The sequence below is a fragment of the Epargyreus clarus genome, unplaced genomic scaffold (assembly GCF_041222505.1).
Source record: "Epargyreus clarus isolate Ecla_fem2 unplaced genomic scaffold, WU_Ecla_fem_2.2 ptg000008l, whole genome shotgun sequence".
Lineage (NCBI taxonomy): Eukaryota > Metazoa > Arthropoda > Insecta > Lepidoptera > Hesperiidae > Epargyreus > Epargyreus clarus.
In genome coordinates, this window is record NW_027332216.1 from 11,114,488 (window position 1) to 11,126,866 (window position 12,379).

At 37.7% G+C, this 12,379-nt stretch overlaps 1 protein-coding gene across 1 annotated transcript; it reads left to right on the top strand.

The window, feature by feature from the left end:
- Positions 1-205: 205 nt before the first annotated feature.
- LOC140744427 (WD repeat-containing protein 3) lies at positions 206-11,193 on the top strand. Its single transcript, XM_073076006.1, has 16 exons — positions 206-464; positions 713-922; positions 1,243-1,440; positions 1,733-1,906; positions 2,386-2,582; positions 4,874-5,094; positions 5,263-5,383; positions 5,965-6,166; positions 6,816-6,905; positions 7,037-7,174; positions 7,471-7,740; positions 8,175-8,339; positions 8,923-8,988; positions 9,241-9,395; positions 10,006-10,234; positions 10,996-11,193. Exons 1-16 carry the CDS (start codon positions 294-296, stop codon positions 11,158-11,160), a joined length of 2,772 nt encoding a protein of 923 aa, XP_072932107.1. The 5' UTR covers positions 206-293; the 3' UTR covers positions 11,161-11,193.
- Positions 11,194-12,379: the final 1,186 nt, after the last annotated feature.

Sequence of the window (12,379 nt, forward strand, 5' to 3'; positions counted from 1 at the left end):
ACTACAGAATTAATTTTCAGAATCAAATTTCACGGCTTTTCCAAATCGAAGTCGGCAGTTCTTTACGCTAGTTGATAACTGGCTTTATAGTAGTTATGTAAAGAGATATATTATCTTTGGATCTTTATATCTCTCTGTAATAAAAAGATACTGTCACTGTCAAAACTTGACATGAAAGTTGAAAAATGAAATGACAAATTGATAATGTCAAATCAAATGTCAAAATAATGTGTTCGAGGCGAGGTTTAAGCACGTGTGTTTTGTGTTTTGAAAAGTGGCTAATAAATTAAGCAATGGGTCTTACAAAGCAGTATTTACGTTACGTACCCAGTGGAACGTTTAATATTATAGCCAGCCCTGATTGTAATAGTACTCATGTGTCACTGAAAGGTATTAGTGGAAGGTACATTGCTGTTGGTGCTTGTGAACATGTTATTATTTGGGACATGAGACTTGGAGAGAAGGTAAGAAACTCCTACTGATTTGATTCCAAAAGGTTTTTTTTACTTTTTATTTCATAATGTAATTCAGATTTCGTGAGGACTAATTTATTGGCCAATTTCCGATTGCAGAATTACTGTTTTTGTTTATATTCTTTTACAAATACGCTACGTGTAGGCCAAAATGGTTTCCGTTAGGTACCAGTCAGCATCTATTAAGAAATCCAGTAAATGTTACTGTACTGAAAGTGACAAAACTTAAAAATCCTCAGGCGCAAGTGATTCCCGGAGAGAACACAATAGTATCTCAAATAGCGGCGAGTCCGACCGGCAACCACATAGCCGTGGGCTACGTGGACGGCAACATCAACGTGTTTGAGCTCACCAACAATGAGGTGGTGTGTGTGTTCGCTGGACACAAGTCTGCGGTCACCTGCCTGCAGTATGATGAACAGGGTCATCGGATTGTCTCGGGTTCGAGGGTAAGTGTTTTATTGTAGTGTATTGTTTAGTAATACTTATAAAGTTAATGGACCTAGTGTTCATTGTTATCAACACATAATTTTATATCAAACAATGACAAAGAGATACTTATGTTTTGAGTCAAGTGTAGCAAAATATTTATTTATCTAAGCTGTCCAAATATTTATGAAACATCTTGTGATGTTTTACTTTTATGAAATTGTCATTTATATGGTGTTTTTAAGTTAAAGTTATGAATTTTGCTATGTATTTAAAATACTATACTTATGATTTGTATAAGTACACAAGAGCAAATTCATTTGAATTTATTTGTTTTCAGGATACAGAGGTGATACTATGGGACGTTGTAGCAGAGAAAGGTATAGCCCGCTTCAGTGGTCATAAGGGTGCTATTACTAGTGTGCTATTCATAAATAGCAGGAACTGTATAGTTAGTTCATCTAAGGACACATTTGTAAAATTCTGGGATATTGAGACTAAGCACTGTTTCAAAACTCTGGGTGGTCATCAAATGGAGGTAACTATTATTTCAGTATTTTGTTACAACAGTTATTATGTTAATTACATAATCATTTCTTTTATTTATGTAGGAAACCAAGAAATCTATAATGTAGTTTTTCTAACTTAAAAATAATAGATAAATCAGCAAAAAATTCCACTACCATCAACAACTATTACTAAATAATTTATTTTAAACAACAATTATATGGAGGGATGGTTTTTTTTATACTTCAATTTGATTATATGTTATACTATTAATGAATAGATAAGTTTTAGGGTTCCATATTTAATATTTTCACTACTTCAAGGTATGGTCAGCGGTACTGATGAAAGAAGAAAGATACTTAGTGACAGGCAGCATGGACCAGGAGTTGCGAGTGTGGAAACTGAACTGGACTGATAAGATTAAAGAGGAGGAGAAACTCGCACATCAATTAGAAATTGTGAAATTAGAAGACAATGATGAAGTTGAAGATAGCTCTGTAAGTGTTAGTGTAATTATATAAGCATGTGCATTTGTGTTAACAACTCATGTGGCACAGAGGTGTGTCTGACTGACTAAAATTAAAAAAATGAGAGAGGTTTTCATGACTACAGTAGTTTACCAATACAAGGTAATATAAAACCAGAAAAAGTTTCGGTTTAAATTTTCGGACTTTGTAGATATTGCTGCTCTACAAGAATATTAACACAACTCAAAAAAGGTAATTTTCCAAAATTTTTAATAGATGAAGTTAAAATAAGGGAAAATACAGGTATGACTTTAGGCATATGTAACCACAGTACAGTTAGATCTTAAAATAGGAAATATTTTGGATTAAATTGTATCTTTAACAGAAAAATGAATTTTAAAATGTGCTATTATTCTTTCAAAGCAGCAATATGTCATTCGGACCTGCAAAATCCCACACAATGCAACTTACGATGCCTAGTTATAAACATGCTGATTTTTTAATTGTAGGTGTTGCAATGTCCTCAACTGGGTACCTTAGTTCGTGGCGGTAAGGGCCGCGTGGTGGGCCTGTCAGCTGACCCCGGCCAGAGCATACTCGCTTGTTACGGGACAGATTCACTGCTCGAACTGTTCTACTTCTGTTCTGATGAAGACGCTAAAGCGAGGATGTCTAAACGGATAAAGAAGCAACGGAAGAAATTAACGTGAGTAATAAGAAGTCTAAGATCAATATGATTGTTTGTCTTTATGTTTTCGATACAGGAAACCAGATAACATACTCATTATTTTTTCTCCGATTTTTATTTTCCCCAATTTATATCATTTGCTAATCCAAATCTAATAGCATAAATGAGTTATGTATTGCGTCGGGATGCAGCAGCCAGGATACAGAAAGACCGAATTACTTATATACAGGGTGTCCCGTAAGTACCACGACAAACTTGGGGAGAACATAGGTGAGGGTCTGACCTCTCTGGAAAAAAAAATACCTTAGTAAAAGTGTCACCGTTTTTGCACTATCAATTGTTTTAGATTTTTTGAGAAATTCAGCCCTCTTCATCTTCTTTCGTTAACTGAGTGTACAAATTTGGTGTTGCAGTGTTTATTTTTTCTGTTAAATACTATCAGATAGTTGGTCTATCATATTGAAATCTAAATTGGTTAAAAGATGTAAAGGAACCATGAAAAAAATAGGGATATTTTTAGATTTTAATTTTTTTACTATTTTTCCCTCAACTTTGACTCGTCGCGGTGAAAAAATAATGTACTGGACTATAAGTGTACATTGCGCAAAAAAATATATCCAGTTAATAGAAATTTCAAAAAGGTACCACACTTACTATTTAAAGTTGAAGAAAAAAAGTTAAGACCGTTTTTGCATGAAAGGGACTAAAACCAACTAAAACGTAATGATCGAGTTTTTATTTAAATTACGGTTTCTACCGACTCACTACGTGTCAGGCAGTACTAAATCACATTATTACCTAGTTATACACTTAAAAATATCATTCTTAATTTGTAAAAAAACAATTAAGTAACTAATTAGCAAACAAAGTAATACAATTTATTAAGTCAATTTTTACCTACTTTGAAGTGTCGTTTCGAAGTGAAACTTCGTACGTGTATGTAATTTGAATGAAAATACCATAATTTGACATCTTGGAACAGATCTGATGATAAAGCCAGGATATGGATGGTAGATCTCTTACCAATTTAGCCCAAATTCAAGGGAAATGAACCATGCACCTGCTGGCGCCATCTTCAGATCTGTTCCAAGATGCCAAATTATGGTATTGTCATTCAAATTAAATACACGTACGAAGTTTCACTTCGAAATGACAGTTCAAAATGGTAAAACTTGACTTAATAAATTGTGTTACTTTGTTTGCTAGTTAGTTACTTAATTGTTTTTTTACAAATGAAGAATGATATTTTTAAGTGTATAACTAGGTAATAATGTGATTCAGTACTGCCTGACACGTAGTGAGTCGGTAGAAACCGTAATTTAAATAAAAACTCGATCATTACGTTTTAGTTGGTTTTAGTCCCTTTCATGCAAAAACGGTCTTAACTTTTTTTCTTCAACTTTAAGTAGTAAGTGTGGTACCTTTTTGAAATCTCTATTAACTGGATATATTTTTTTGCGCAATGTACACTTATAGTCCAGTACATTTTTTTTTCACCGCGACGAGTCAAAGTTGAGGGAAAAATAGTAAAAAAATTAAAATCTAAAAATATCCCTATTTTTTTCATGGTTCCTTTACATCTTTTAACCAATTTACATTTCAATATGATAGACCAACTATCTGATAGTATTTAACAGAAAAAATAAACACTGCATCACCAAATTTGTACACGCAGTTAACGAAAGAAGATGAAGAGGGCTGAATTTCTCAAAAAATCTAAAACAATTGATAGTGCAAAAACGGTGACACTTTTACTAAGGTAATTTTTTTTCCCAGAGAGGTCAGACCCTCACCTATGTTCTCCCCAAGTTTGTCGTGGTACTTACGGGACACCCTGTATATATTTAATCAAAACCGAATATTACAAGTTTTGGATTAAATCTAACCTAAATTATAACTAACTATCCTAAATGATTTATGGGCCATGTTAGCGCCCAGATTTAATTCCCACGTTCGGGACTATACGATGGAAACGGAGCGGTGGTGCAAAGTCAGCGTTCTCACGGCACGGCGGCGGTGTGGGATCGGATGTCTTCTTCATAATTTTGTATAAGGCGAATTCCTAACTATGGTGATTAAGGCCAATATATAACAAATGCGTAAATATTTTTCCTTGGATTATCTCACACACCTATTTAGCAAAACAAACCTCTTTTAAAATATCCCAGTACCTGTGTGGCGAAAAATGTCTTTGACCGTAATTTTCCGTATTTATTTTAACACCAGTTTAAAATTCAATATATTAACCATTATTAAATCCGCAAGCTATACAGATAACACGAGTTTATAAATAAATATATTATTTAAAGAAAACTTAAAGAGAGCGGCGAAGCGGAGCCCGAAGCGACCGAAGTAGCGGAGCTACTCACCCTGTCTGACGAAGTGCGCCGCCTGTCCTCAGTCAAGCTCACCACTAAGATAAAGTCTACAACACTGCTACTGGGTACCACGGGGGAATTGCGTGTGGGCGTTACGCTGGCTAACAACACCGTGGAGCTGCACAGTTTGAAGATTGCCGATGGAAGTGAAGGTATACCGGAATTATCTAAAATTATACTTACCTTAGTACTTACAGAGCTTACTTTAGTAATAATTATCCCTTTCATGATGATAGATGAACTTTTCAATATTATGTAGCAAAGACAAACATGTCATAGTAATTCATTTTAAATACTGCAGTATTTTTAATTTGTTTCAGTTCAATGCCTCAAGCAAATAACTCAACCAGGTCATCAGAAGGAACCCCGATGTGTTGCGATCAGTTCTGACAATTTGGCCATACTGTCTGCTTCTGCGGATTCTATAAAGATGTGGAATAGGTTAGTTACTATGCATTTTTAGAGTGAAACTTTAGAAAAATGCATGGATTTGATATTGGCGTCATAAGTATTATCTACTCGTATTTCAATAAATATTCACAATGATCATAATTAGTTAAGCGATTTCGTGGATTAACGTGTAGACTGTTTAAGACTGTTTACTTGCCACAATTATGTAAAGATTCAGTCGCGACTCAGGTGGTGCGACTCTATCGTTAAGATTCCTATGTAACTCGTACGGGAGGAGACGCGCGGGCGATCTAGACGGACAACGTCATCGGCGCAGGCGGTGTGTTGGCGGTGCGAGCCGGAACACACACGCTTACGATCTCCGTCGGTCATGGACGATTTCAATTTAAATTGTTTGACCGGGATAACTTACTGTAATTAGACGGCAATTAAACCAGCCTATGATTTATACAGTCCACTTTTAAGTCCCAGGACCCTAACAGTATCGATAGACGTGTGCGGTACATGATACAAAACCTAAAATCGTTATACAGTAGCGCGATTGACAAAACCGTTTGTTTTCTACAAAAGTCGCAGCGTACACTCTCCACGATTTATTATCTGATATACAGGAGTAGCCAGAGCTGCCTGCGCACGGTGTCGATGTGCGGCGGGCGGCCGACGGGCGCGGTGTTCGCGCCGGGCGACCGGCACGCGCTGGTGGGCGCGGCGGACGGCTCGCTGCTGCTGCTCGACGTCGCCGCCGCGGCGCTGCTCGAGCGGGTGCCCGCGCACACCACCAACTGTGCTGCTGTGGGGCTCACGCCGGACCTCGTGAGACATTGCTTCTACTTAGAGATTAGTGTGTGCGTGCGTGTGTGTGTGTGTAACTGTATGTATGTGTGTATGTGCCATGCATGCTTGTGTGTCAGGACCATCGCCAACTGCGCCGCTGTGGAGCTCACGCCGGACCTCGTGAGACATTGCTTTTAATAACAACAGATTAGTAACTTGTATAAGTATTTTCACATTCTTATACAAGTAATACTAGTCCTACGTATGTAAGTAATACTAGACTTCTTACATATAATTTGTATATCATAATTTTATTTATTTATTTATCGTTACATCTATCATTACAGGTATTCTTAACATAAAGCGATAGAGTAGCCTAATTATAGCGTTACATATAAGATATTAAATATACTGACACTTTTGTGAATTCACTCCAGTGACAACAAAAGACGTCACTTCTATTGTGGACCTCATTAAGAATTCGAACAGCTCTTATATCTCCTAATATAATAGGCATAAAACTTTACAGAAATTATTATATCTGTAGCCACAACTGATGCTGATTGTATTCAATAAACAATATTTTTTTGAGGATTAATGTATGGAATAATAATGTTTCCACATTTAATTTCTTAATATACGTTTATCGCAACTAAAATTTATATTAATACGTTCTTAATGTTTGTAGCGCGGCTGTTACACTGGAGGTGGAGACAAAACTGTGAAACTTTGGCAGTTTGAACTCATACCTGACCCAACAGGAGCGTCTAAAGCAAAGGTAAAATTAAATATAATATGAAATGCACTACTACTAATAATTATTATACAAAAATGTGCAATATACAATATTTAAATTATAAAAATAGTTTCTCCTCTCATATTCATATTCTATTTCTCAAAATCGTCCAGGTGTTGTCATTACTTCACACAAGAACACTGGAGCTGGAAGAGGCGGTGACGGCAGTCAGGATCAGTCAGAACAACAAGTTTATAGCTGTAGCACTTCTAGATTTTACTGTGAAAATATTCTTTGTTGATACATTTAAGGTAAGAGCCCAATTATATTTAATTTGTTTTTATAATCTAATAATATCTCGTAATTCCCATGACATCCAAAATTTCACCTTGACAATTTCATACAAATATAGTAATTATTGCAATTTATAATATTTTTGTAAATGCCATAGTATTTATTTACTAGGCACGTATAGTATATAGTATATAGTGTATATAAGTATATAGTGGATTTCCATTTTGTTTTAGTTTGAGGGTAGTTATAAAAAGTTGTTTTTCGGAGATTTTTTACGATATTTAAGATAAACTGTTACGTGCTACGTTTACAGTTCTATCTATCACTGTACGGCCACAAGCAACCGGTACTCTGTTTGGACATCAGCTACGACGCGACGCTCATCGCGACCGGCTCCGCAGACCGCAACGTTAAGATCTGGGGAATGGACTTCGGTGACTGTCACAAGTCGATCTTCGCGCACAACGACTCTGTCACCGCGCTGCAGTTCGTACCCAACACGCACTACTTCTTCACCGGGTCTAAGGACGGCAAAGTAAAGCAGTGGGACGCTGATACGTACGATAACATCATTACTTTGAATGTAAGTATGGTCATATGATTTTATTTCTGTGTGCCTTTACAAAATATTACAAATATTTATGTTGATTTAACTAATTTTATTATTTGTATAATATCTGAATTAATAATATAGTTTGTCTGAATGATAAATATTTTCTTAGAACGAAAGCATTTGTTATTTTCGCGATTACACACTTTGTCCTTGATTTCAATATTGTTGATTTAAATAGGTCTTTCACACTTTAAACATAAGTTTTCAATACTACCATATTTAAAAGATACTCGACGTTTAAACTAGATTAGTTTACTAGAACGCAAGATAACGCTGATCTCATTGTAATTAGTGCTACACATTTGATACCGTTCATTTAAATGATGTTTCAGGTAAACCGAGACAGTGTAAAATATTGATATTTGAAAAACAAAGTAGTGTAATATACTTATCGTGTGTGGCAGGGTCACGTGGGCGGGTGCTGGGGCGTGTCGGTGGGTGCGGGCGGGCTGCACGCGGCGTCGTGCGGCGCGGACGGCGCGCTGCGGCTCATCGCGCGCTCCGACGAGCCGCTCGTGCTCGGCGACCAGGACGACAGCGAGGAGGGACTCGCCACTGATGAACAGCGGGTGAGTTGCAGTTACGATTTAATTAGCATTACCGAGTCGGATACTGTTATTTTTTTACTATTAAGATTAACTAACATCAAAGGTTCTCGAAACAGTGAACGTGGTTTACGTCATAAAAAAATAATTCATACTCTAAATTAGATAAAGTTAAGTTCTTTATAAATTAAGAACCCTCTGTGGTGCGACTCCGGCGGCACCACCGGCACACCTATTTCTGCCTAACATCAGCTGCGTAAGGCGCTGCTGTATTCCGTTTTGAAGGGTGTGGTAAGGGAAACATACTTTTCCGAGGCGTTCCAGCTTAGTCCTCAGGGATAGCGGCGTATTAATGACCCACCTCAGGAAGGAAAGTAATCTTATCCTGGGTTAATTACATATATCCATGAACAATAGTAGCCACTTAGCATTCGGTGGACTGCATGCTCGTTTGTTACTCCTATATTATACATAACAAACACACTGTTCCCGAAAAACATGAACATACTTTTAGTCGTATAATAATAACCAATAATCTAGGTCAGCTAAAATTTTTAGTAAAATAATAAAATAAAACTATAAACTAATTAATTTAAATGAATTTCAGGCACCTGTTCCGGGTCTACCGGGTCTGACGATGCCTACGAAAAAGACTATAGGTGCTGAAAAAGCGGTAAGTAATATTATTTTTATTATTCCTTGGATACTTAATTCAATCTATCAATGTGTATTTTTTGTAGTTGAAGAACGACAAGAACGTCTGCAACTCTTCTTATTTTTATTTTAATTTTTCATTATTCTTCTTCATTTCTACTTTAAGCAGCACCGCACCTACTTGATTTTCTTTCGATTTTTTTTTAGATATTTCGCCATCGCTAAGTTGTGAAAAATATACGAATTTAATTAAAATACACCATATTTTCAGGCGGATTCGATAATGGAGTGCCTGTCAGTAGGCGCGGAGTTCGCGCGCGAGGCGGCGGCGGCGCGCGGTGAGGCGGTGGCGCCGCCGCTGCTCATGGCGGCGTTCGGATGCAACACGCCTGAGGATTTCCTGCTAGAGACTCTGCGCAGGATACGCTCCAGGTTTTGATTAGCTTACTTGGAAATTTTGTTAACTATGCTTTTTGGCAGAAGTTTTATAATTATCTAATAAGTGTATTAGCCTAAACAAAAAGAATTTGCATTATATCTATTATCATGTAACTATTAGTGACTCACGAATATGATGTGTAATAGAGTGCGAATGGCTAGACTTCATACACCACTAAGAATATTATGGAGAAATCTTAGTAATTTGTAATTTCCTAACGCTTCGTTTATTTTTTTATGCTGCACTTTCTTCTGTTGCATGCTGTTCCTGCACTGTTAAAGTAGTTTAGAAATCGTTTCTAATATGTCCTTTCTAATAGGACAGTTATGGGTTGACGACGAATAAATAACAAATATTGAGGTGCGTTTTTTAGAATCTATTCTTGAATCACAAATGTGAGTGGCAACATTTTGTTTAATTCAAAGTGTTCGCATCAGAGTACGCATTGTATAGTTCGCGCTATACTTCTCTATACATCTGCGTTTTCAAATGCAGCGGCTTTGAGTGCGCGCTTGGAGTGTGAGTCGATTCGATTGCCCGCGAGTGTAGTAGTTTGGCGCGAACTCTAACATAGTTAATAAATGAAATGGTCCTGACCTCCAGCGACCTGGAGGAGGCGTTGCTGCTGTTGCCGTTCGGCGCGGCGTGCGAGCTGGTGCGGCTGCTGCCGGCGCTGCTGGAGCGCGGCGCGGGCGCGGAGCTGGCGGCGCGCGCGGCCGCCTTCCTGCTGCGCGCGCACCACGCGCCGCTCGTCGCCAACCGAGCGCTGCTCAAGCACCTCATACAGATACAGGCGAAGGCGACGCTCCGGCTCAACGAGCTCAGGGTGCGTTTCATTTATTATTTGCTTCATGTACGGTCCGTCCGGGTTGTATGAGCACCTCATACAGATACAGGCGAAGGCGACGCTCCGGCTCGACGAGCTCAGGGTGCGTTCACTTTACTATTTGCTTCACGTGCACGTTTCGTCCGGGTTGTATGTCAAGCAGCACTAAATACTACCTATGACATTAAGTGCAATGACAAAGTAGTTAACAAGGTCAATGTTTTCTATGATAGGTAAGATAAAACAAGTCGGGAAGTACATTAATGATATCCATGCAGGATATGTTGTACAGCGGTTTTCTAGGACGTTAATTAATCGAACAAATTTATTTATTTTTATGAAATGAATAAAATTGTAGTACAATATCCTTTACTTACATAGTACTTCACTACTATCCTTATACTAGTCCCATTCATGTATAAGATTTCGCAAATTATGATTTTGAATATATCAGACCCTATATACTATCGGATGCTGTATACAGCTATTTTTTCTTTATATAATATAGGAGTAGCACACGAACATGCAACCTGATGGTAAGTGGCTATTTCCCCCATGGACATCTGTAATCAACTCCAGATAGGATTAGATATTCCTATACCTGAGGTCGGCCTCGGATTCGCCGCTACCCCTAAGGACTAAGCTGGAATACCTCGGAAAAGTATGTCTCCCTTACCACCCCGTTACATATGGGTAGAAAGGGTTCTACCACCTTCTAATGACCTTCTTCAACTAATGTTATAAAGTAATTCGTTCCCCAGGACATGGTGGGGTACAACGCGCACGCGCTGCAGTGGGCGCGGCGCGAGGCGGCGGCGGCGGGCGCCGAGCAGACCTTCGCAGCGGCCGGCGACGCGCGCCGACAGCGGGACAGGCGGCGCCGCGCCAAGCTCGCCCTCAAGCGACCCATCGTTACTGTTACTTAAAATTATATGTACAATAAAATATGATTAAGTTGACTTTTTTTTTTTAAATCCCCATACCTGACTCGCACCTTGATCCCCGGCTGAATGCGTCCCATTATTGACGTTTTAAGTTTGAATGTATGGAAATTCATCCTTGTATATTTAGGAGCTAGACCTACAGAAAATCAATTATTATTATTATTAGATATGTATTTAGAATTGCGAATCAATTCAGATTAATAAAAAAAAAATGTTAAGCAGGTACAAGCAGCTGCCCCCTCCGCCTTAGAAATGCAAACCACTACTCCAGAGGTTCCCAAAGTGTGCGCCGCGGCGCCCTGGTGCGCCGTAGAAAGTAAAGAGGGGCGCCGTGTGTCAATCCTCTAATTATTGGGCACCACAAATATTGGCGTTTTGGTTCGCATTGATTTGACTGAATAAATATCGTATTTAATTTTTGTTTTTTTCTCAAGTCTTTCTTGTTGTTTTCCGTTTAAAGTCTTTTATAATAACATATTGTAAAATTTTATATTGTGGTATTTCAATTTTCGTTTCGATCAACCTAACGTAACTAGTATTATTGTAGGTACTATTTCTTTCGTCGGTCTTCTTCAAATAATTAGCTAGGACAGGGCGCCGTTAAAAAATATTAAACTTGTAACTGCGCCGCGGGTTACAAAAGATTGGGAACACCTGCACTACTCCATTCATCCTCCCCAGAGTCATCAATATCACTTACACTTAACATAAACACTGCTGAATATACCAAATAGATAGTTAAATGTAACAAGAAGGTCGACGAAATATAAAATAAAAACACCAAACACGTAGCTGCTATAATTTATTTGTAAAAAAATATTCTACTCGCTACATAGCCAATATATCAGTTAAAATTTTAATAATTTAAGTATCCATCCCTGCGTAAGTCACATTATTTATCATCTATACAACAATAATTAATGTTTCACAATGAGTATTGCGGCGACACGATCTCACCAAACTATCTCGATCGGATAATTTATGCTGAAACTTATAAATATGTTATGTAGATACATAATTTGACGACAACAATCAATAAATTCAATGGTCCATTAAGCTTATTGGAAAGTAGTTTTATAACTATGTGAATATATTTGATAACTGAGAACTTTTCCAACTAATAATTACAATATTTTTGTATACAGCACTAACCTCTACATCAGATCAATTTGTTGATTTATTATTTTTACATTGAGATTAC